Source organism: Siphateles boraxobius, unplaced genomic scaffold (assembly GCF_051911475.1).
Source record: "Siphateles boraxobius isolate OS27281-9 unplaced genomic scaffold, OSU_SipBor_1 8, whole genome shotgun sequence".
Lineage (NCBI taxonomy): Eukaryota > Metazoa > Chordata > Actinopteri > Cypriniformes > Leuciscidae > Siphateles > Siphateles boraxobius.
Genome location: NW_027509208.1, coordinates 31,045,488 through 31,072,514, shown reverse-complemented (window position 1 = coordinate 31,072,514; position 27,027 = coordinate 31,045,488). Strand labels below are relative to the sequence as shown.

At 38.9% G+C, this 27,027-nt stretch overlaps 1 protein-coding gene across 1 annotated transcript; it reads left to right on the top strand.

The window, feature by feature from the left end:
* The first annotated feature begins 20,435 nt into the window (after positions 1 to 20,435).
* LOC143728824 (G2/M phase-specific E3 ubiquitin-protein ligase) lies at positions 20,436 to 26,672 on the top strand. Its single transcript, XM_077219685.1, has 5 exons — positions 20,436 to 20,644; positions 20,747 to 20,925; positions 22,180 to 22,352; positions 22,524 to 22,738; positions 26,196 to 26,672. The coding sequence occupies exons 1-5, from the start codon at positions 20,572 to 20,574 to the stop codon at positions 26,441 to 26,443; spliced, it is 888 nt and encodes a 295-aa protein (XP_077075800.1). The 5' UTR covers positions 20,436 to 20,571; the 3' UTR covers positions 26,444 to 26,672.
* Positions 26,673 to 27,027: the final 355 nt, after the last annotated feature.

Here is a 27,027-nt window from a genome sequence, read left to right as displayed (position 1 = left end):
AATGTCCCTTTAAAAGGTTTGTGTGAAAGATTGTTTAGGTGGTTTCTATGGAAATGTTTAGTGACATCAGATCACATGTTGGACATGGAGGCAATTTCAATTTTCATCAAGAACAAAAGAAGAAAAATCAAGGTAAATATTGCTTGATCAGTTAATATATTTATGTCATTTCCAAACATGCTGTACCTTCAAGGGTGTTTATAAAAAGTTTAAAAATGTACGTTTAATAAGAGTATTTTGCAGACATGAAATGCTAAGTATTAATTAAAAGCTAATCAGTGAAGCTATCTTCCATTTTTTCACAAAAAACTACAGAAATGTCATTTCCACCAGTCATTTCCACCACACTGCCCTCTGTGGTGAAAATGACAGCATGTGGTGGAAATGATATTTTATGGTTACAAAGTACAATTGATATGTATTGCAAGAGTAGATTTGTGTAATACTTTTTATATTATAATATACAATACTTTTTTATATTTATATTTATATTATGCTATTATTTTTATTTCTAAACTACTTTTATATTAATTGATTTCATTTAGATCCCATCTAAGACAATAAAAGAAAGGTCTCAGGCCTATAGGGACAAAATAAAAGCTGACCCTATAAAATAAGAAGAGAGACTCAAAAGGGACAGGGAGAGATACCTGAGGAAAAGAGAAAAAGGAGTAGTATAAGCAATTGCAGATTTGTCAAAGCGGGAGCACCGCAAACAATGGAGACAATGGAGAATCAATCAAAGAAATAGACTTTCTTGAAAGAAATTTATAAATAATACATTTAAAAAAGCCTCACGATTCAGAACTTTCCACCACCACACCACCACACTCTCCTGATGTTACCTTGCAGCCAGAATGGGATGTTGACCTGCCCCCAACACCACCTTCTGCCCAATCTCAATCCCAAAAACAGAGGGGAAGGAAAAGGGTAGCAAAAAACATCAAAAAGTGTATGAAGCACTCTATGAGAGTAACGCCAAGCTTGAGAAAGCTTTGCGAAAGGCACAGAAATACTGCCAGTGGTATGATAGACTGATGAAAAAAAGAGGCAGGCTGACTCTCCAAATAAAAAATCCAAACGGCAAATGGTAATAGCACCTAGCCCTCAACGAAGAACTTTAGTTTTTCACAACGCGTGATCGCTGAACTGAGAGACAGATATAAAAATCTTCAATCAGACAGAGACAAAAACATAATTTCCAAAATAATGTCAGGAAAAGTCCTTAAGAAGTATCAACTACTGAAAATAGCTGAAAGGGAATTTGGCTTTTACAGAGAAGAATGAGAAGTAATGAAAAAAGGACAACAGCTCTTACTTATACACGGAAGAAACAAAAGAACAGCATTAGCCCAGCCACAGAAGAAAAAAATCAAACAGTTCTTAGAAAGAGATGAGAATAGCAGAGCATCAACTGGAAAAATGGACACTGTGACCAAGAAAAAGACAAAAAAACGATTCCTGAATGAGCCCCTGGAAAACCTCCATAAGAAGTTTAGGAAGGAGTATCCTGACATCAGGATTTCTAACAGTGAGTTCTGTAAGAGACGTCCATTTTGGATTGAAAGCCCACAGTTAAGGATAGAGACACATGCCTCTGCAAGACCAATGACAACCTGCAGAGTATGGCAAACAAGCTGCTTTATCATAAAGTCATTAAAATCAGCAACATTGAAGATTTGATTGTATCCCTGTGTTGTTCGCCAAAATATACCAGGGAATGTGCCGATTGTGAAACTAAAAAATTGGAAATCTCAACCTTTGATCCTGGGACCCAAACATTTTGGTATGAATGGAAGGGAAAAGCTGAGGAGAGACTGAAGAAAAAGAAAGATGGTAGTGAAGAAAAAAATCACAGTCCATTTGACAGTTAAAGAGAAGATTATGGGTACTATGCATACTTTGCTTGAAGACTTTTCCATGGGACTAAAAGAAAAATTGGGGAAGCATGTCTACAACATCAGACACCAGTATGCTGCTCTTCGTGCTTTGAAAGAAAATCTGAGCAAAGATGAGGTTGTCCTGCATATTGACTTTGCAGAGAATTTTTCTCTGCAAGTACAGCAGTGAAATCCAGGCAGTACATTTTGGAGATTCACATAAACAGGCCTCACTACACACGGGTGTGGCCTACACCAAAAACAGTGTCATTTCTGTCTGATCAATCAGCCTCTCTTTTCGTCATGACCCCTGTGCTATTTGGGCACATCCATCAAAAGTCCTCACTTTCCTGAAGGATCAATACCCCACTGCTTCAGTGCTGCATGTGGTCAGTGATGGGCCGACCACCCAATACCACTCAAAAAATAATTTTTACTTCTTCACCAACATTCCATATCCGATGGGCTGGAAGAAACTGACTTGGAACTTTCTGGAGGCTACCCACGGAAAAGGCCCTGCTGATGGGATAGGAGCAGCAGTGAAAAGAAGAGCTGATGACATCATAGCTAGAGGGGAGGACCTACCAAATGCTTGGGTGCTCTTTGAGGAGCTTCAACAGTAAAAGTCTGCCACAGAGCTCTTCTATGTTGAGCCAGAAGACATTGAGTCTATGGACATTCATGTGCCGTCCCAGCTACAAACAATCCGTGGCACAATGAAGATTCATCGGGTAATAGTTGACAGTCGTCTCCAAACAAATAATTGTAGTTACTAAGTTCATACCTTACTAGTTTTTTTCTCCTTTCAGATAATCTCTGCTAGCTCAAGCCAAATGTCATGGAGAATCCTCAGTTGCTTTTGCTCTGCACCTCATGACTGCAAATGTTTCAATCCAGAAACAGTAATGTTCCAGCACTGGGACGAAGCTCCCCCCTCAACCAGTACATCACATCCATTCTTGACACACCTCAAATAGGTCTGCGGCACATTGTGGACTTGAACGAGGGACTCATTGGTCAGTGGTGTGCTGTGAAGTATGATGGAGATATTTATCCTGGCATCATACAGGATACTGATGTCTACAGTGGCGCTCTGGTTAAAACCATGAGCCGTGCTGGACTCAATCGTTTATTTATTTTTTTAGCCTCTAAGGGATGACATAATCTGGTACCAAACCAAGAATATTATAGGCCTTATCCCTCACACACACACACACACACACACACACACACACACACACACACACACACACACACACACACACACACACACACACACACACACACACACACACACACACACACACACACACACACACACACACACACACACGCACACACACACACACACACACACTCTCTCACTTTCTCTCACTCTCTCTCTCTTTCTCTCTCACTCACACTTGCAAACATACATACACTCACACATTCAAGGTGCTCAAAATTTTTCCACATTCCACATCTCGGTTTAAATGATACAGTTTCAGGTGTTCTTTACGGTTACTCTTTACAGAAGATGAGTGTTCATTTAAAGGGGTCATGACGTGAGAAATCAAATTTCCCTTGATCTTTTGGTATATAAGAGATCTTTGTACCATTAAAACTTCCTGCAAGTTTCATAGCTTAAGACGTCCTCCCCATTATAAACGAACAATTTATTTAATCAAGCTCTAAATACAGCTCGTTGTGAATCCATGGTATGAAGTGACGTCACGGTCCAAAGTGACGTACCAGTCGTTTGCATATGGCCGCCTCAAACTCAAGACAACTACGCATCATTTCGCATCATCGCATCGTTGTTGCGCCCACAGGTGTCCAGTCGACGTGCAGCGAGTGGGTCTTTTACTCTGTTTACAAGAAGATTGTGACGCCACTCAGATGTGCTGTTCCTGGCTGTGGACAAACACATGTTTGAATATGCTGCCGAAAGATCCAGACATCAGGGAAAAATGGTTGCAGTTTATTTTTTGCGGACGTCCCAGTCACGGCAGTGTTAATTTAAACTGTCTTCTCTACATTTCAAGGATGACTGTTTTGAGAACAAATAGCAGTATGATGCTGGCTTTACCAGAAAACTTTTGCTCAAAGATCAGCCCGTGCCGACTATTCTAGGCCCAACAATGATGTCGCACAATGTAAGTAATGTATTTCATCTTAAAACTACTTTTTAAAACGTTAATTGCAGTTTCATTCATTATGAATAATCACAGTGTTTTACTTGCATATTGTTTTCAGAGTCCGTCATGTTCAGGCCCCGTATTAAAAGATGTAGGATGTCAAACTGACCGACCCACTCAGACAAATAATGTTCAACTGTTAGCAAATTATAGGATGATTACGCAACAATAACCCGTTTTCAAGTGTCTCGGGTTACAAATGACATATTAATCCAAAATAGTTTCACACTTTCCATGTGGATACGGGCTGATCCATTCTTAGCTGTTGTGGTGATGGTTAATTTTCTTCTGATTCCTCATCTGATTCCAGCTCAAACATATAGCGATGTTCGCCTGTGTCAAATGTGACGTTACGATATGGGCGTGGGCGCGAACTGGTTGACAGAAAGAACCAAAACATGTCGCAGCAGTCTACCTGTGTTTTGTCAGCATATGCTAATTCTTTGTCCGAAGAAGCTAAAAGGAGATATAAGGTTAAGCTTTTATATAACCAGGGTTCATGTTCTCTGCCTGATCCATATCACCTGAGTGAGAATTGGAGCAAAAGCCCATGGCCAGATTTGACATTCGGCGACATCTACCTGTATCTCATTGACACGCCATCTATGTTTACCAGAGAGTCGATGAAGGCATACAAATCTTTAGATGCCTATAAGTAAGTCATAATTACGAATATTACGATGGTGGTCCGCTGGCTCCCATTGTTTTCCGCTGGGTTCTAGACGCCTAATTGCAGAAATCCACAGCTTTCTTCTTGATTCAGGCTGTTTTAGTGATGTTACGTATGACACTGAAGCTTCGATGTGCGTTTCACACATGCGACACAATTTCTATTGAAGCCCCGTATCGGGGTGTGTATTGGTTTCCCAGAGTCACGTGATCGATGACAAATGAAGCCTCACTTTCTGTCCAATCACGTGCGCGTTTTGCTTTGGGTGTCAGAAGGCTCGAACCACAGATCTATCTTAACGAGTCCTTGTTGGCTCAGTCTGGTTGATGGGTTTGTGAGGTGAGTGCTGTACTTTGAAAGTTACATTTAAATAACCAAAACGAATTCTTTTTTTGTTGTTGTTGTGTCTTTATGTTTTTGTAAAATCTTTTGGTGTTTTTTAGGTATTGTTATTGTTATTTGGGGTTAGGGTGGGCTTAGAGGAGAGGGGTCACGTACCGATTTGAGCGGGGTCTGAGCCTGTCGGCCATGATGGTAGGAGATGCTATCGGTTGCCAGGGGCAACGCCTTCATAACTTCACAGAGGCGCTACTAAACATTCCAGAGCTCTTTAATTTTCGTGCATTTATTATTTTGGCGGGACAGAGACGGATCTACGAATATGAGGGGGAAAAAGGAAGAAAGTAAAGCAATGCAAAAAGATAAGGCGAAAGAAAAGGGACCTTACAGGAACAAGCTCACACCAAGCGCAAAACAGCGGTATTTGGAGAAGTAGCATCAAGATATTTGTTCTTTTTCACTAATAACAGTAGGCCTATTATTATTATTACTTATGTTGTCCAAAAAATATATATTCAGTTCTCAATAAATATTGTTCAGCCATATCAAGTTGTTTCAAGCATTTATTTCAAAGAAATAAAAAAGTAATGAACAAGGCACTCAAACAACACTTTTGCACATGTTTGTTAAGGCACAGCAGACAATCTTATCAAAGGCATCAGCCAACCAAGCAATCCAGCGTCTCGTCAGGTCAGAGACTTGCTTTCCCTGATGCTGTGTCCATTTCGGTAACCTAAAAAACTGTATTCCATTGTTCCTATGTTTTCCGTATGTATCGTGTGAGGTACTGGAGCAGTTTTTAACGCAGCAGTGACGTCCAGGCATGGTAAAACAGTGCGGAATTGCGAGAATCTCCTCTACTACCGAGTTAACAACACACATAAACAATCATGTTTTCATTGTTTTGCCACGGTAATCCTGCCAACATAGCGGAGAGGGGAGGGGCTCTGTACAATGACGACAACTCCTCACTCTCACTGTTTGGTGAAGGGTTTGTATTTAGAGCAATGGCAACAGCCAAAAAAGGAAGACTTCCCCTATCTGGGAATATTTTGAGCTTGTAGGTTCCAAAGTATATATGCATTTCTAAAAAAGAAGAAGAAAAAATAATTATTTATTTATTATTTAAAATTGTACTTATTTTATTGTCATTATAATTGTTGACCGTTGATGTGTCTTATATTCAGTCAATGTACATGTACAGTCACTCCTAATCATTTTTTTTTCTCATCACACTTCTAAGGTGGACACCTTTGTCTTCTGTTGGACAGTGCTGTAGACCAGCACAAAAAGAGCTGAAGATCCACTGAATACTGGAGAATGCAGAAACATGTCTACCCCCATCTATATACATTGGCATTACAGTTTCTTTGTACCCCGGCCTCCTCTGTACCATGTGAAAGAGTGTTCTCTAAGGCTGGGGAAGTACTGTCTAAGAGAAGAAATAGACTCAACAGTGTGAACCAGCTTTTATTTCTTAATAAAAATCATTTAAAACTTTATCATCTTTCTGTCATTCCTACAGTAACATAAGCACTATCACTGCCAAGTGTCATAAGCACATTTAATAACAGATGATCCTATCACACAATGTCCTTATTCACTATGCACTGTGTGTGTGTGTCTGTGTGTGTGTGTGTGTGTGTGTGTGTGTGTGTGTGTGTGTGTGTGTGTGTGTGTGTGTGTGTGTGTGTGTGTGTGTGTGTGTGTGTGTGTGTGTGTGTGTGTGTGTGTGTGTGTGTGTGTGTGTGTGTGTGTGTGTGTGTGTGTGTGTGTGTGTGTGTGTGTGTGTGTGTAAAGAGAGATAAGCCTACATTAGGTCTTATTGAATCATGTAAGCTCATTTTATATTTTGTCACACTTTAATGGGTAAAGGAATTTATTTAATGGACAAATCAAACACAAACATTTAAGGCTTTTATTTGTACATATAGCCAAACATTGAAACTATGGAGTGTGTTGTGGTTGTTTCATATGACAGAGCTTCTTACACAGGCTTCTGGCTGCTTTATTTTAAATAAGCACTAGCTGGTGCTGTTCTCGACACTCTCGAAGCTTTGAATCTTTTCCCGGAACAGTCAGGGGAAACCAAGTGGTACTCGATGCAGAGCCAAATGGGAGGAGCTGGAGCTCTAGCTCTTCCCCTCGCTGGAGCTCCAGCTTCACCTCACTGGATTTAGTGGGCGGGGCCGCGCAGGCGCAGGTTAACTTTCGTGCAGCAGCATCGACTACGAGCACTCAGCATGATTTCAAAAGCAACATATTTCAGCGCCAGCTCGATTTTTATTTAACACAAATGAACAAAATAAATACTGTGTTAGTCAACAAGAGTTTCATTTGTTATAGATATATCTGTACCGCAAACTGTTATAAAAAGACACAATTTTAATAATGTACGTACGACTGTCTGCTTACACGGCAGGTCCAAAATGCCCACCCAATTCATATCAGATTTATTTCCACATATAAATGACGGCTGAAACCTCAAGTATGACCGAGCTATCGTAGTTAACAAGAAGAAATTTGGGCTCCCTTCCTATTCATTTTTCAAAGAGTAGAGGACATGGAAGTTTTCTTGCTGGAAGTACGAGACAGAAGAAAAATCTGTGTGTCTTGTTTACACAACCCTCACTTGTGAATCTTGTGAGATCAAGCGATTTCTGTTTTCTTATTTTATATTTTAGGTTCGATAATGTTTTTGCTACTCCTGTTTAAGGCTGCTCTTAGCTTTGCTGCACTTATCTGTGCTGTGCTGTTATGCAGGTATTACTGTATTCCCTTTTAATTTTTTTTATTTTATAGTTCTGTAAAGCACAGGTCAGTCAGTGGCTGTTATAAAATGTGCTGCATAAATAACATCAACTTGAACTTGAATCTAGCCTACCAGTGGGAGTACTAATAAATATTGATTGAGTTTTGTAAAATATTACAATGTTATGTGAATTGTGTACTTCAATCTTATATTCATAAAATTTATTATTTTATCTTATTATACCATTAAAATGTGGAGTGGATGCCTCACTAATCTCAGAGCACATTTGTTATCTTGTTTTTTCTCTAGTGTGGGAAGTCACATGGCTGGTTTTAGAGTACTGGACTGCTTGTTTCCATTTCATTAAAATAGCTTAATGCATAGCCTATCACATGAAGGTTGAGTCTATCCAATATTACAGTCACTATTCCATTTTAATTTACAATATAAAAAAATATTACAACTGGCCTGTTGGAGTAGCCTATGCTTTTACATTTACGTACAAAAAGGGCAGATGAGGTAACCTAGTCTTATTATTTTTTATTTCATGAATTAATCAGATGATTTAGATTAATTCACACAAATAACACGCGTTACTGCGGTGGACAAAAAATAAACGGGTGCACAGATAGTAAGCTTTCACATTGCCTTTTATGTCTAGTAATGTACATAATCATATAGCAGACGCTTTTGTGGATATTATATGATGTGGATATTCATTATGTTGTTGTTTTTTCTACATTACTAACACAACCAACATTGCACCTTTATTTCTTCCTTTTTACTTGGCAGAAAAAAGGAGCATGATCACAGGCAGAAGTGTGCACAATCAACGAATTGAGCGATTATGGCGTGACTTGTGGTGCTCGGTTCTCAGCAACTATTATGCAGCCTTCCATCATCTTGAGGACTCTGGCTTTCTAGATCCCAACAATGACCTGCACATCTTATGTCTACAATTTGTCATGATTCCTAGGATAAATGCACACCTTAATATTTTCGGAAGCACATGGGACCGACACCCTCTTTCTTCACAAGGCAACAAATCTACTCAGCAACTTTGGATTTCAGGACAAATTTCAAGTGCAGAAACATTGTGTGATCAGGTGGAGTAAGCCTTGATAGCTGGGTATTTCTTTATTTAAAAAATAAATAAATAATTTTATATTTTTTCATAAAATCCTTGTAATTTTTTTCCCTCCGTTATTTCAGTTGGAATCTGATCAGTTGAGCATTGACTGGGATGGACCGGTCGTCACCGAGATTGATGAAGAATCAACAGTTTCTGTTCCAGAACCCCCTTCCTTACTTAGGGAGGTGGTTGTGGCCAAATTACAGGACAGTATTGACCCTTTCATGCATAGTAACACATTTGGCATGGAGGTTTACAAGGAAGCTGTGAGAGTTGCCTCTGCTTGCACATTGGATTGATTTTGTTTAATTGCTTGATGTATTATTAACAGCAAGTAGGCCTAACTGTAATTACTTTGTGGTGTAAATAATATAGAAACAGATGTATGATTACTGTTTTATTCCCATGCTGCTTAAGAGCCATATACAGAAGCAACCCCTTTTCAGTGGTGATGATAGTCAGAGAATAACATTGTTAATTTTGTTTCCACTGCTCAAAACAAAACAAAAAAACGATACCTGTCACTGTTTGTAATGTCTGGTATCATCAACTAAAACATATGTAGCTATATCTTCAATAAAATAAAATCAAATAATCGTGAATGTGTCAGAATCATTTATAAAATAGGTTTTCTATAACTAATTAAAATGGGCGGGGTTTTTCTTTGGGGGGGGGGGGGTTCATGGGCGGGTAATTGACCAATTAGAAGACTGAAAATTGCAGGAACCTTGGGAAGGCAAGCGTTGTACGCAGGGCCGGATTAAGAGTTCAGAGGCCCCTGGGCACAATGTCTTGTAGGCCCCCCCTTATAGGCAGGCCAAATGTATATTTTGTCCAAGTAAATTTTAATATGGCATTTACAGTTTTACTGACTTAAAAGGAATCTTGTTGTACTATGCTGGAGTAAAGTTCATAAATTGTCGTTCTTTCCCATAGGAATTTGTAAAACTATGTTGGGTGGACCTCTGTGCCTCTAGGGGGGTTCGGGGGCATGCTCCCCCGCAAGAAAATGTTGTACATTTTAAGGTTAAATGCATCAATCTCGTGCTCTTTGAGAGATCAAAATTAAGAGCTTCAACCCATGAACTGCTCGTTGAACAAAGAAAAAGCATTGATTTGTACCAGGAAAATAAAGAGGGCTCAAACATCTTTTTAGTTATGAGAGTCACTGTCTACATTACATTATCAATAGTGTTTTAGGATGCCAAACAATTATTATAATAATGTAATAATGATTTATATAATTATTCCTATGACGTAAAATCCATATAGCCTATAAATGTATATAAATGAAAATGAATATTTCAAAAGTTGCCTATATTTTAGTCTACATTAAACTATAATACAGGAAAATTAAAATACTTTTGTCCTAATTTCTTCACTTGCAAGAAATAAACCATTGAGCTTTTATTTAGGAGAAAACAAAAGATGACCATGCTGATCGCGTGAGCAAAGAGCGCACTTTTCTTTAAATCACGCAGCACAAACAGGATGCCTATTCTTAAAGTCTTGTGCTGTTTTATAAAGGTACAAAGCCATATCATGGTTTCAATTTTAGTTCGTTGGCAAAATATAACGCTAGAGACCTTTGTGTTAGGTAAGGTTATACATTTTACATCTCATATGTGTTGGGAAAAGGGAGAAGAGGAGTTCGGCAAAAGGCAAATTCGAACTCGGGTCGAGCGCATCAAAAACTGCTTTCTAGCACTTCACGCCACTGTAGCTATTCCGTGATGGGCGTCTTTTTGCTAAAAAGACAAGCACTCAGTGCAAATATACGCTCCGTTATCTAAAATATTTGTTTTCTTCCCCTCGCTTGGGCCACAAGTGCGCATGGCGAACTTGCAATGAATACTTTTTATCAGACCGGCCCTCGCGGCCTCGAAACACTACCGGCCCACCAGGGAAACTCCCGACTCTCCCGATTGCCAGTTGCCACTCCGCCCCTGGTGCCCAGGGCCCCCTTAGCTGTCGTGGGCCCCTGGGCAAGTGCCAAGTTGCCCTAATGGTTAATCCGGCCCTGGTTGTACGCATATCTCAGGGCAGCCCGCCAAATTTGAACAGAGCTGCGCGCCTCATTTAAGCGGTATAATGCAGAGCGGTCGATTTCCGTAAGTTGCAGTTAGTTATTTATTTATTTAGCCTATATCTTAATATGTATTAAGTTGATCATGTATTTACGACGTTTTAATGTATAAAAGCAGACTTTATCATTGTTTGCAGGGTCTTGGCTACAAGGCAAGCTCATTCTCGTTACCATAACTAATTTCTGCAGCAGAAATAACGAGGTGGTCTTGTATAACCTGTTAAGGTGCCAATTTTTAAGAAAACAATTATGTAATGTTTTTTTTTTATTTTTTATTATTGTCTGTAAATTCTGCCTGTACATAACGGTTTCTTGAATGTCTTGTTCATTATCAAATGGTGATAAGGTTAAATACAGGTAGGCTGTAACAAAAATGACCATTTCAATTCTTAAAAGTGTGGACAAAATAAACAGTTACGATACAGCCTATTGTGATTATTAAACTTTAAGAGGCTGACATAAACGTGAGCGCTACAATTTCAAAGTTAAGAGAAAAAAAACTAATCTCCCGGTTTCAGTGCATTTTGCGACCAATGATTAGGCTTAACTTACGCTTATGCCAGTGATTGCATAATCTAATATTGATGAATTATAGTAATTATCAGTGCTCGAATGGAACCAAATGTTATGAGTTGTCCCCACCATAGCCTATAGGCTGTTTTTTGTGGGTGGCATGATGTTGACAATTTTGATTTAACGTTATCTAATTTAGGCTACACGTGCATTTTAATGTGTTTGAAGGCAAAAAAATTGGATAATAATACCTTAAATCCATGTCAGTGTATGGAATAAATTATTTGTCAAGCAGATGATCGGTGTCAGCAACTTGTTTCTTTCCTGTATGTTTTTGGACTTATCAGTCAAAATATTGGTTCAATTTCTCAAGTTGAGCAAAGACAGACTAGCGTTACAGCGTATAAGATACAAACGATGATTCACTGAAATCCGAATTCCCAGTGCTGATACTGGTGAAATATTCGAACACATTCGAGCATAGACATAATACATTTATTATGTCTATGCATTCGAGGACAATATATTATTATTATTTTACAATAATACATAATACTAGCCTAATATATTTAATAGGTGCTTAATTATGTTGTTAAATCGAGCTTATATTTTCTGTAATTATCAAAGAACGTGTTAGGAATGTAATAGCCTACTTTTGAGGATATTCACCGAAAAATTTAATTTTTACATAATTGTATGTGTTTTTTTTTCGGTTGAAGGACGATAAGATTCAAAAGAGAACGCAATACTGGCGCACTAGCTGTCCAAAAGAGGGGGTGGGGTACTTTAAGTACACTGATTTGAGGTTTCAATAGCGTTCTGTCGCGATATTTTTCTCCTATTTATTTATTTGCATTTGTTCCCTCGCATTGCGTTATATTTTCAAGCTGAATAAATTATTAAGTTGTTATGTGTTTTGTCAGATTATCATTTATTTCTAACTTGACTCTTATTTCCTTACAGAGCAGAACGTGAGCGATAACTAGCTTCTGAAATGCTTGTTAGAGCATCAGACTTGATCAGAGGACAACAAAACATAACATCGTCATCCACATTCATCCCGACTCAGTCTCATCCCCACACAAATTCCCTTACCTTAAATCCCCAGCAACACCATCCATCAACTGCCATTCTCACACAGACATCCACACCCGTTCCCTGTCCCAAACGTTCCAATCCAATCATCCAATCATCTTCAATTTCTGGACTGTTGGACACAAATACACTGTTGCAAAATGGTCCAACAAATGCCATTCTGACACCCTCACAATCTAATTTTGTAACACACATTCCAACGCCACTGCAGAGCTCAAGACAGTCCATCATCCAAAGTTTTCAACCAACCTCGATTCCAACAGAACTGCATACAAATACACCCTTCATGTCACAAAACAACCTGCAAAACAATGCAACACCAGCTACTCTGACACCTCTGTCTTCAGTGACATATATGCCTACACAACCTCACACATTTAGCAGAAGGAGAAGACAGACAGAGACTGTGTTAAGGGGTCTTTTTAGCCCATACAAAAAAGCACAGACTAAAAGTTATTTTCAGTACACACAAACCTTCTGTTGTCTGGCTGAAGTGAACTGGTCTGCCTTTAGTCAGGTACAAAGATCTTTGGTAGGATTAAAGTTGGTATTAAATGCTAAAAAAACTAAATTAATGGTCTTTACACGTTCACATTCTCCTATGGATTTCACTATTTTAACACAAAGTGGTACTCCAATAGAGAGAGTAACTTCTTACAAATACCTAGGTATCTGGATTGATGATAAATTGTCTTTTGGGGTCCATATTGAGAGCCTTTTAAAAAAACTCAGACCTAAGTTAGGTTTTTATTTTAGATTAAAGAGGTGTTTTCCTTATTCAGCAAGGAAAAGGTTGGTGCAGAGTTCATTCTTAACAGTTTTGGATTATGGTGATTTAATTTATATGCACTCTACCTCATTTTTATTAAAAAAACTAGATGTATTATATCACTCTGCCTTACGTTTCATTACAGATGCAACAGCTAGGACTCACCATTGCACTCTGTATGAAACTGTACAATGGCCCTCCCTCTCTCAGAAGAAAATTTCATCTATTGATTTTTATTGGCAAAGCACTAATGGGTAAATTACCCATTTACATTTCAAATTTACTTACTTACCAAAACAGTCTTTACAGAACAAGGTCGTCAAAAAAAATATTATTAATTATTCCATCAACAAAAACAGAATTAGGTAAAAAAGCTTTTTCATCATATGCACCAAATGTCTGGAATGAACTCCAAAACACCTTAAATTTAGAATCACTTCCATCTATTCATATTTTTAAAAACCTATTAAAGTCAACTTTGACTGAACGGTGTAATTGTTTTTAACAAGGTACCCTTTAAATTATATGTTTGTATTTACTTAAGTTAAACAAAATGTCCTGTTTGTATATGAATAGTCTATGTATAGAGATTTGTTGTGTAGTATGTAATTTTTTGTCCTGTCTTTTTTTTATGTTTTTTCTTTGCAACTTTTTGGCAGACTATCTTGGCCAGGACTCCCTGGGAGAAGAGTTACTGCAACTCAATGGGACTATTCCTGGTTAAATAAAGGTTTAATAAAATAATTAATAAATAAACTGTAACCTGCCTCCTTCCCAAAAAGAACGCCAAATTTTGGCTTTATCTGGCCTAGGCTTGAAAAGGGTGGTTCTGATGTGCACGACAGGCACATTTGAAGAATTAAACACCCATCTAACCAGTGCTTACCCTCTTCTCAAAAGTGCACATGGCTTTAAAATACTGAGATGCACTCGAAGCCAAAACTTAATTGGCATACCGATTCCAAATTCTGGGTATTCCATACCTTATCTGAAGGGTCAGCGTGGCTTAAATAAAGCCACAGCCTACATTGCACCACTGCAAAACAACCTTCCTTTGCAATCTGTAATGGCAGAAACATCAACAGAAGATATGGTAAGATTAATGTTTTAAGTGAAAATTCAATACACCTATATTGAGTAGGAAGACATTCTGAAATAATAATAGTATAATTATAAATTATATATAAATAATTACTAGTTAATGAATACTGTCAAAAATGTTCAACATAATTATTCTTGTATAAAATGTGTTGTTGTTGTGTGTTGTTTTTTGTAAAGGATGTTGTAAAGGAAGTCTGCCAGGAGTGCTCTGGAGTTGCTCCTCTTTTTGACCTGGAGAAACACATTAAACAGTGCAAAAGGTAAACTTCCTTGTTATTTTGTTATTTTTCTCTTCATTAGCAGACCAAACCCTTTTTTCATCACCTCTTATGATTTTCATTCAGATAAAATAATGAAGTTAATTACTTTGTTTAAAACTTTGTTATATACTTATGCTTATTCTTTAACCCAGACACTTGTTTAGATGCAACAAAACATAACTGGATTTAGAATTCCACATAAAACCATGTTTTTTAATTTTTTCAGATCCAAAGGGCAAGATCACCAAACAGAAATGCACCAGAGTACTTCGTAAGTCTTTATTCTTTAATCGTCTATTTTTGTAATGCATTTAGTAATTAAGTATGCATGCATGTATATGTAAATATATTAGAATATATCTGAGGTGGCAGTTATAAATGCCCATTAATACACATGTAGATGAAGTTAATATACAGTGCACACTACAGTAGACCTTTCTGGATACTTTGTTATATTACAGCTTCAATATACCTTTTTCACAGACTGATGACGTGTTTAAACAGTCATCAGCATTGTAAATCAAGTTTGTTTTATATTTAAATGTATTTTTGTTTATGTGGATTCACCTATAAAACTATACTTTGTATTATATTACCTTTGTATCAATTTACAAAAAACTTGAGCTGCTGCAAGGGTGTTTCTAATACTGGGAGTTTTTCTTTTGCCTTTTGAGCAAATGGGAACACAAAAAAATATATATTTAATGTAGTCTCTCCTTCTCCGTTATTAGAAGTTTACCTAACTATGACGACCTCCGTTTCTGAGAAATGTGAAAAGGGTTTATAATTCAATGTTATGTATTGTGTGCTGCCCTGTTGTGGGATAATCTAGTCTGTCACTCAAACTGATAAGCAAACAAAGAATATCTGTATTGCATCTGTTATGAACTGCTCCGAGACTTGGAGGTGAAGATCCAAATGCAGCTTTATTATAGAATAGTCAAACAGGCAGGGATCAACAACAGCAAAACAGGGCAACGGAGACAAGGCAGAGACAAACCAGATACAAGCAAAGGGTCGAGGCAGGCAGAGAGAATCAGAGTCCAGTGAAACAGTCCAGGGTCAGGGCAGGCAGCAATAATCAGAGACCAAGAGCAATCCAAAGTCAAAACCAGAAAAACAAACACGGGAAAACGCTCGGAAATGCAGACACACAGTACAACAAGACTTCGCGGTGAGTGAATGAATGAACCTGGTATAAATAGACTGAGACTAGCAGGATGACAAGACACAGGTGAATACAATCAGTGACAAAGAGGTACAGGTGAATGTGATCAGTGATGATGAGTCCAGGCAGTGAGTATGGGAAATGTAGTTTGTGAGGAAGTGATCATAGTCTATTGTGGAGCGCCCTCTGGTGGCTCTGGAGGGCACTCCAGCTGGTGATCTTTACATAGCCCCCCCCCCCCAATGAGCGGCTTCCAGACGCTCCAAAACTGTCCAGGTGGGTGGTGGCATGGAGGCGGATCCGGAGGCGGGATGGAGGGCCAGGTTCGTGGAGCAGAAGAGGACCTGGAGACTGCGACAGGACGGAAGGCCAGGGCGGAGCAGACAGTCCATCGGGCGGCCAGGGCGGAGCAGACAGTCCATCGGGCAGCCAGGGCGGAGCAGACAGTCCATCGGGCGGCCAGGGCGGAGGAGACAGTCCATCGGGCGGCCAGGGCGGTGAAGACCCTTCGGGTGGCCATGGCGGTGAAGACCCTTCGGGTGGCCATGGCGGTGAAGACCCTTCGGGCGGCCACGGCGGTGAAGACCCCTCGGGCGGCCACGGCGGTGAAGACCCTTCGGGCGGCCACGGCGCAGGAACAGGCACCGGCTCAGGAACTGGGACAGGAACAGACTCTGGCTCTGGCTCAGGAACAGGAACAGACTCTGGCTCTGGCTCAGGAACAGGAACAGACTCCGGCTCGGCAGAAGTAACGTGAACAGTCTCTGAATCGGCCATCTTGTCCGTAGACACTGGCTCGGAGGCGGCCATCTTGTCCGTAGACACTGGCTCTGAGGAAGTGACGTGAACAGTCTCTGGTTCGGCCATCTTGTCCGTAGACACTGGCTCGGAGGAAGTGACGTGAACAGACTCTGGATCGGCCATCTTGTCCGTAGACACTGGTTCGAAGGTGGCCATCTTGTCCGTAGACACTGGCTCGGAGGAAGTGACGTGAACGGTCTCTGAATCGGCCATCTTGTCCGTAGACACTGGCTCGGAGGAAGTGACGTGAACGGTCTCTGGCTCGGCCATCTTGTCCGTAGACACTGGCTCGGAGGAAGTGACGTGAACCGACTCTGGATCGGCCATCTGGTCCGTAGACACTGGCTCTGTAGAAGTGATGTGAAGCGTCTCTGGCTGGACGTGGCTGACGTGAAGCTCTGGCTGGACGTGGCTGACGTGAAGCTCTGGCTGGACGTGGCTGGGCTCTGGAAGCTCTGCTGAGACGTGGCGAGGCTCTGGAAGCTCTGCTCAGACGTGGCGAGGCTGGACAGGCTCTGGCTGGACAGGCTCTGGCTGGACAGGCTCTGGGACTGGTTCGGCGGGACGAGATTCAGGCAGGACGGTGATCCTTGCAGACCGTACAGACCTTAGCGGGGAATCTGCCAAGCTGGACATCAGCCCTGAACGCCCATAGACCGATCCAGTGTCAGACCCGCTGACTGGCGTGTCGCGAGGATCCTCAGGTTCAGTAGAGAAGATGTGAAGGAACCCGGTCTCGGCAGGAGGAGATACTGTGGGTTCACGGAGCTCTTTCTCTACCACGCCCACAGTAAACGATGAGTCGCTCAACAAAAGGGCCAGGTTAATATAGTGCTCTAAAGTCCAGTGAGGATCATGCAAGGGCATGAATGAACTGAGCGGTTCAGATAGTCCTCCCCGAAAAAAGATCATAAGACATACTGTGTCCATTGAGGTGAGATGTGCCAGTTCAATAAACTCCTCAACATACTTCTCAATCGGCCGATTCCCCTGACGGAGACGCATGATTTGTATACCTGTATCCATGGTTGGCATCGCTGCTGGATCTTGGTGTGGCGAAGTCTTCTGTTATGAACTGCTCCGAGACTTGGAGGTGAAGATCCAAATGCAGCTTTATTATAGAATAGTCAAACAGGCAGGGATCAACAACAGCAAAACAGGGCAACGGAGACAAGGCAGAGACAAACCAGATACAAGCAAAGGGTCGAGGCAGGCAGAGAGAATCAGAGTCCAGTGAAACAGTCCAGGGTCAGGGCAGGCAGCAATAATCAGAGACCAAGAGCAATCCAAAGTCAAAACCAGAAAAACAAACACGGGAAAACGCTCGGAAATGCAGACACACAGTACAACAAGACTTCGCGGTGAGTGAATGAATGAACCTGGTATAAATAGACTGAGACTAGCAGGATGACAAGACACAGGTGAATACAATCAGTGACAAAGAGGTACAGGTGAATGTGATCAGTGATGATGAGTCCAGGCAGTGAGTATGGGAAATGTAGTTTGTGAGGAAGTGATCATAGTCTATTGTGGAGCGCCCTCTGGTGGCTCTGGAGGGCACTCCAGCTGGTGATCGTTACAGCATCAAAATGCTATAATATTATATTTCAGGTTTTATAAACTTATGAAAATTATAATCCTGTATTCCACAGCACCCCTCACCATGAAAACCCTTTACAAATGCAACCATCTTGGTCCTTAAGAGTGGTGCTGGTGCATGACCCATTCATGGACGTGTATAATTCAAAAGATGGTAATTTCTTTTACAGAACTTAAACTTTACCCTATGGTTTTATTTACTGTAGTTTTAGGAAGGTAGTTACTGTTTGAAGATGTCATTGATTTAAACGGTAAATATTTAGAAAAATGCTGAACTGAGTACTTATTTGTACATGAGTTTTTATTTTATTTATTTTTTTATTGCTGAAATCAGAGTTTGCCATTACTGATTTGAATTTTCCCCCTTAGCAAATAAGATGCGACGCATTACAGTTCCCCTGACACTAAATGCTCAGCAATTTGAAGAGTTTCTTCGAAAAGAGTTTCCACTACTTGGTCAAAACAGTTTTGAACTCTGCAGAATGGACAAGACCAGAAGGCTGCATGTTTTGACCTGCCCAATCAAGACACCTTCTGCAATCAGGGCTATTGGTGAACTTGGGCGATCTGGCCTGTATATCAGGCCACAGGTAAATGTCTTTTTATTGGGGACACAAACATTAATTTTAGGCTGATTTTAATTAATTAGAACCATGCCAATGTTTTCCCTCAACTATTTTTTGGGAAAAGCACACTTTTTCTTACTTCAACAGTGTGAAAATAATTACAACTATAATTACAACTACAGCTATGCAATTGTTCAAACTATAAGTGATATTGCAGATTATTGTAGGACTTTAAAAATTACTTGTCAAAAAGTGATGCAATCACTTTCTACCAATATGACTACTAATGATAACTAATTGTCAGATAACTTCAGATGGCAAGTAAACTAGTGCATATCTTTTATCTTGTGTTCCTGAAATTCCTGATATTTTTGCCTTTACATTCCTGACTTAAAATGAGATATACTCAAGAAATAACATAATGTATTAATAGACAAGATTGGAATTTTTGTCTTTGTTGTAGATGGACAATGAGATGACAGGCGCTGACCCAGATGAACTTTCAGAGGTGAAAAATTTACAGAAAATATGAATATATTATACCTAATATAATACCTCACAGTTAATTAATCTCTAATCCATTAATTTTGACCCTGAGGCTACATCATCTGACGGGTCAGAGAATATGGAAATCCCAAACTATTCATCCCATTCACCACTGCCTGCGAGAAGCCCCGTCCTCTCCGAATCAGAGGAAGAGGGTCCACCTGTCCATTCACCACTGCCTGCGAGAAGCCCCGTCCTCTCCGAATCAGAGGAAGAGGGTCCACCTGTCCATTCACCACTGCCTGCGAGAAGCCCCGTCCTGTCCGAATCAGAGGAAGAGGGTCCACCTGTCCATTCACCACTGCCTGCGAGAAGCCCCGTCCTGTCCGAATCAGAGGAAGAGGGTCCACCTGTCCATTCACCACTGCCTGCGAGAAGCCCCGTCCTCTCCGAATCAGAGGAAGAGGGTCCACCTGTCCATTCACCACTGCCTGCGAGAAGCCCCGTCCTGTCCGAATCAGAGGAAGAGGGTCCACCTGTCCATTCACCACTGCCTGCGAGAAGCCCCGTCCTGTCCGAATCAGAGGAAGAGGGTCCACCTGTCCATTCACCACTGCCTGCGAGAAGCCCCGTCCTGTCCGAATCAGAGGAAGAGGGTCCACCTGTCCATTCACCACTGCCTGCGAGAAGCCCCGTCCTGTCCGAATCAGAGGAAGAGGGTCCACCTGTCCATTCACCACTGCCTGCGAGAAGCCCCGTCCTCTCCGAATCAGAGGAAGAGGGTCCACCTGTCCATTCACCACTGCCTGCGAGAAGCCCCGTACTCTCCGAATCAGAGGAAGAGGGTCCACCTGTCCATTCACCACTGCCTGCGAGAAGCCCCGTCCTGTCCATATTGGATGAAGAAGGTCCTGAAAATGTAATTCCGGCTTCAAACTCTGCAACTGATATTAATGAATTAATAAAAAAACTTCAGCAAAAAATACAAAGAGAGCCACCTAGAGCGAATATTATAAATGTGTACAGGGAGGATGTATTAGATTGTGCCATACGGGCCTTCCAGAGGCAGAGGTTCAGTGCAGAGGCCCGCATTGATGTTGCATTTGTTGATGTCCAAGGCAGAGGGGAAGGATCAGTTGATGAGGGTGGGCCCAGACGTGAATTCCTGCGCCTTTTGATGCAGGAAGTTCAACACTGCAAGATATTTGAAGGGCCAGAGGAATCAAGGTCATTAGCCCTTCTTGGTGATGGTAAGTTAGTTTCACAGTCACTCTGTAATGTATTACTTCAGAATTTTGAAAGAATTTGTTTTGCTAATGTATGGCTTAATTATAACAAATTTTCTTTTATAGCTGTGCAAGAAGGGCTGTATAGAACCATTGGTAAAATGATTTCGGTGGCTGTGGTTCAGGGAGGGTTGCCGATCCATTTTTTTTCAGAGAGGCTGTTCAGCCAAATTAGTGCTGTGCTGCCACCCAAGTTTACTTTGGAGGAAGTTGCCGACCGTGACATCCAGAATCAGTTGGAGAAAGTAAGTACTTATGTTTGAGACTACATAATCTACAGTTTATCCATTTTGATCACAAGATCATTCAGTGGTTGCTTAGTAATTTGATTGTTTTTTTGGGTGGAAGGGGTTAATACACTAACTTGTTGAGATTGACTTGGGTTTTAATGAATGGAATATTCATAACATGGTTAATATAAAAATACAAAATAGAATAGTATTTGGTTTCATTTTTGATGTAATGTAAAGTAATGTTTAATGAGGAGGAAAATGTGACCGTTAAGAGTAACGGACATGGTTTACATATGATTTACAAATAAATAATTAAATATATAAAACTGTGAGGACTTTGCCTTCTCATTTCAGAACACCACTGCCCGTGGCGGTTATAGTATATAAATCCTCAAACTTTTCTGAAGTAAACGCACAATGGCAAGTGGAAATACTGGTTTAATTCAGTCATATATGTTTGAAGCAGAAACTGATTCAGAAGAAGAATAGGAAGAGTGAATTATACAGGCTCGTATACAAAGTTGATGTATCAAAATGGTAATGCGTTTTATGTATTCCTCTCTACGTAGGACACATAGCGGCAAATAATGATTATCCTTTTGCTTGACTAAGTTATCAAACAGCTAATAATGTGTTACTAATGTTACACAAACCTTGTACAATATGTACAAACCCCTTACATAAACCCCTTTTGCATGTTCCTTTTCGCCATGTCATAGTCAAAGAGCTGCCTTCTAAAAATCAGCATCTTTACATTCAACAACTCAGAACGTCAGTGGAGAAAGGCATATAGTTCAACATAACATCGTAATATACATCATATACATAATTCACCCACAATATAGATAAATGTTACGGATTGTTCATATCAACAGAAAAAAGATAAGATAAGAAAGCCAAATGAGCTGGCATCTCTCCTCTGCTTCAGAGCGGTCATATTTAATGATAGGCTATGCTAAAACCCGCTCACACGTTGATCTAATTAGTTATAGGTCGTTTGTGACGTAATAAACACTGGCGATTTCAAACCGTGTTTTTGAGACTGTCTTTGATTCACTGCAGTTTTAAAGAGAAAATACTCAGCAATGCTGTTGACATGAATTTGCACATGGTTTGTCTTAAAGCATATTAAAACTAACACACACACATATAAACAACATTAAAACTAGTTTTTTGGTCTTTAAAACGCACTGTTTGGTGGGCTAGAGGGTATGTTAAGTATAAAAAATGTTAATATTGAGCTCTTGCAATGTTTTTGTGTTTCAGATCAACACAGCAGGATCTGTGGAGGAAGCAAGGGCAGCGATTTCTGACTTTGCTGACACCCTAAGGGTTATGGGGGCCTTCACTTACATAAAAAATTTAGAAGAGCGTGATAGGGTAACACAGATTGCATTGAACTTTTATCTTGAGGACAGACTTGCACAGGCTCTTTCACAGTACGTTTGTTTTTATTTATTTATCTTATTTCGAAATTTTTACTTTTGGCAATCCAGTAAAAAATATATATATATAAAAGAAAATATATATATATTAACACTAACTGAAGCATTTACTATGGTATATATATTTTTTAAATCAGTAATTTTCTGTCCTGTCTTGCGCCCTAGGCTAAAGGAAGGTCTAATGACTTTGGGGGTCCTAGATGAGGTTGTGGCCCACCCAGAAATATTCCACACAGTGTTCACTGAATCTGTTGTGCCTTTAACTTCAACCGACATGGTCAATCTTTTTACACCAATTTTCTCTCCAGTTGGAAGCAACAGGAGGAGGTCTGAGAACAGAACTCTTGCTTTCTGGAGAGATTGGCTACTGGAGGTGGAAGGTAAGTTAAATGTTGAGATTTGCTGTATCTGAGTGTTTTAAAAGCAAATGTATTTCAGTGTTTCGCAACCATCTTCCTGGAGGCACACCAACAGCACACATTTTGGATGTCTCCCTTACATGATCTATCCATTTCAGGGATTGGGCTTCATCTGAAATTGCATACTCTGAGTGCCTTCCTCTTTTGAATTAGTATTTACTTTGCAGCCATTCAAAAAATAATGTTATACAGTCTTGGGTAAGTTTCTCAAAAAAAGTAATTAATTACTAGTTACTAAGTAATTAAGTGACAAAGTACTCTCTCCAAAATGACTTATTACTAAGTACTTTCTAAATCCTATATCAACCTCGACTACTTAAGTGATTCAAGGATGGACATGAAACTGCTCATAATAAATTCAAATAAATAAAATAAAACTACATAAATTATTCTTATTAACCGTAACTGACCAAAGTATTACAAATGTGAGGATACATAAAAACATTTTAAAGTTAAACTTCAAATGTTAATGTTAATTCCACTAATGTATTATAATTCACTGTAAAATCTAACATTGTCCTTACTAACTATTGTTTAGTTAACTTTACTTAATCTCCGATAATGTGTTGAACTTACTTAAAAAAAATTAGTAATCTGTACTGTTTGCATGCTATGCCATCATTACTCAGAAAACCCTATTAAACATTACTTGACTGGTTTGAGTACCATTTTGCCAAAGCAAAAAAAAAATATTAAAAAATTAAAAAAAACGGCGGGGCAAATGGTTTTTGATGCGGGGCAATTCTTAATAGACTTTTCACTAATTTCTTCCACTTCTGCAGTCATCGTTCTTCTTAGTTGCATACGCTCATTTTCCAGTCATCTTGAATGTTATTGTCAATACAACTAAACATTTTGGGAGAACGTCACATAAGTTGACTTCATAAATTCATGTTGATTTCCTAAAATCAACCTAAAATTTCTCACCATTATTGTGATTAGTGTTCCGTTTGGTTGGGCACTTGGAACTTTTTTTATATTATTCTGATTCTCTTCCAATTGATGCAGTGATGCAACATGAAATCACAGTTATTTGATTTCAAAGGAAGTGAAGTAATAAATATTATATACAGTATATTTATATTTAAATTATTTTCATGTTCTTAATTAATGTATTTATGATGTATAACATAACTATCATGTTTAATAATGATCTTTTTACATTTTAATTGCAAACACTTATGGCATAAACTTTTAATTGGGTTGTTATAACCCCTCTATATTTGTTACAATATCTTGCAATTTTGCTTGAGTCACACACAGACTTCAACATTCAGCATGCAAACCACAACAATGGTAACAAGTTTTTTTAAAATTAATTAGACCATTGCAAATTGTATTTGCTGTCTCTTGTCAGTATAACCCCAATAACGATAGCAAATACAATTTTAATGGTAAAATAAAGCCAAAAATGGTAGAACAAAGCAATTAATTTCAATTAATTTATGCATGCCGCAATGCACACTGGGAGTACACTTCCTCAGATCACAGTTAGAATTAAGTTGACAAAACTTAAATAGATTAAGTAAGAAGAACTTGATGTAATTAAGTTATGCTTACTTACTTAAATTAAGGCAACGAGTTTGCACAATTTAATTAATTAAACTGAACTAATTAGTTTTTACAGTGTTGTATTAACTAAAATTTGATCAGAAGTAACTGTAATTAAATTATAGAAGAAAAAAGAGTAATCCCTTACTTTACTTTTTCAAGGGAAAAGTAATTAAATAACAGTAACTAATTACTTAGTAACTAGTTACACCCAACACTGGTTATATATATGAATGTGTGCACTATGAGCTCCTCAGCAAAGTCCATGCGCTCTTCAATTGATAAGTATAATATTTGCCACATACTACATAGTACAGAAGTACAGGATTATGAATGCAGCCTTGGAGTCTCTACTAATGAGCTGATGAGTTGAATGTGTTTGATTAGAAAGTCTGAAAATGTGCACTGTTGCCTCCAGGAAAAGATTTGAAAACACTGATGTCATCTGAGAAGTGAGTGTCTGGCACGTGTCAGTGAGTGTTTACTTATTTAGCCTGGCTTCAAGAGCAGACATGTATCTGTGCTGTATGTTCATTTCCTTTACATCATATTTTTATTACATTTTCTAGGGCTGTTAAGCAATTAAAATAAATAATTTAATTAATCACATGATGTGCTGATTAATTACTGTAATAATGCCACACCAAATTTGTCTGAGAAATTACACCCAAAAGATTAAAGTCATTGTGTTAAATAAGAACAGCGTCAAATAGATATTACAAAAGAAGGGTTAGAAAGAAATTTGATTTGATTAATATATAATGTATTACATATAAACTTTTATGCTACAACGGCCATGATTTATTTTTCTCAGTAGCTGCATCTGAATTTAGATTTAGAACTGACCAAAACTATTTGTTTTCCAACATTCTTCAAAAATTATTTGTTCAGCAAGGAAAAAACGAAATTCATACAGGTTTGAAACGACATAAGTGTTTGTAAATGTAAATAAACAGAATTTAGATTTTTGGGCAAATATCCCTAGAATATGCAGTTATTATAATATATTTTTTAAAATATTGCCTCGTATAGCCTTATTCATTATTCCCTACATTACTCCACTAATATAGTTTGGAAAGACTGCCACTTTTGTATAGTTGTATAGTTGCTTTTGTATAACAGCAGATGTATCTGCTGTTTAATAATCATTTGAAATTCAGGAAACTGGCAGCTCCAGTAGTAAGATGAAAAGATTTATCTTGAATTCTGTTTATGTAAGGTTTATACACGCTAGTTTCCATGACAATTTAATCATAAATTAAAAAGGAATTAATACCTGTATGATATTACTGAAGCCACATTGGACCCAGCTTTGGAAAATGGTTGTATAGATAAGTCGCTGCTGACGCCATCTTCTGTCAATACGAATTAATTTCTTAGGCTCGCGACTCTCACAGTGCAATATGGGTATTCCCTGAGCACATAGACATAATAATCATTTTATTTGCACTTTTTCCCATAACTAACATGATAAATCGGCCTGATATTTCCTGACAATGAAATTAATCTAAGAAATAGATAAATCTAACTCTTAAAGTTTAAAATATCATAAATGGTACTGGGCTTCAGCAAAGTGAGGATCCATTTGCAGCTTTATTATTGGTTGTACAATCGGAGTTAATCACCCGCAAACACAACAGTAGAGACAAAGCAACTTGTAAACCATAAACAGGCGTAAGGTCAGGGCAGGCAGCAAACTTACTTAAATCAGTCCACAATAGAAAACAGTCCAGGGCAGGCAGCAAAGAATCACGAAGAGAATAAACAGTCCAAGAGTAATCCACAGGAAGACAAAAACATTAAAAAAGTTTTGCTATTTGCTGTTCTAATAATGTACATTTTTGTTTTGTTTTCTATTTAATTTTAGAAGGAAACGTTGACAACGTGAAGCTGGAGGATATTTTAATCTTTGCCAGTGGGGCATCTAAGGTCCCACTGGCAGGATTTCAGGAGAAACCAACAATCACATTCCTGGAACCAGGGTTAGGCCGAAGCCTTCCAACAGCCAACACCTGCACAGTGAGCCTCAATTTACCAATGTGCTCAACATTTAATGACTTTTCAGAAAACATGGCATTAGCCATAGCTTGTGCCAAGACATTTGGCATTGCTTAATTCATTCAATCACTTTCTCTTTTTTTTTTCATATACCTTTGGGGCATTTTGTATGTTACATATAGTTAATGATTACTTCACATTATTTACAATTTCAATATGTCACCTTTGAGAACTTTGTTGTGAGTTTTCTTTGCTTCAGTGTTTCTGGCAACAATCTGTCATTTAAATCCAAATCCAACAAATAACACATATATCTTACAGTTTCAATAAACATTTGTATTCACAATTGTCTTGTGCTTATTTCAAAATAAACAGCACGAAATAACTCGATCACCACATCCAGTGTTTCCACAAGGTAATACTTCAAGATTGATATCCACACCAGCACATGAACATAAAATTAACTGGATTCTTAACATAACTGTCTCTTCGTGAAATCCAAAACGTTTTTAGACAAAACAGTCAACAGTTTACACTTATATTTATTCTTTTTTAGAGAATACTCGCTCTAGCTTATTTCTCTCTCGGTTGCTTCTTAGATCGCATATGGTCAGATCGCGCTGCTTCTAAAGACTCAGCAGGGCGGAGTTTCTCAGTTTTTTCTATTTCTCAGTCTCATTGGTCAATTCTATTATACTGTA

Coding starts and splice junctions, on each gene's coding strand:
- LOC143728824 (XM_077219685.1), top strand. CDS start 20,572: ATGCAGGAAGTTCAACACTGCAAGATATTTGAAGGGCCAGAGGAATCA. Junction 20,645..20,746: donor ATTAGCCCTTCTTGGTGATG/GTAAGTTAGTTT, acceptor TTTCTTTTATAG/CTGTGCAAGAAGGGCTGTAT. Junction 22,739..26,195: donor TTGGCTACTGGAGGTGGAAG/GTAAGTTAAATG, acceptor ATTTAATTTTAG/AAGGAAACGTTGACAACGTG.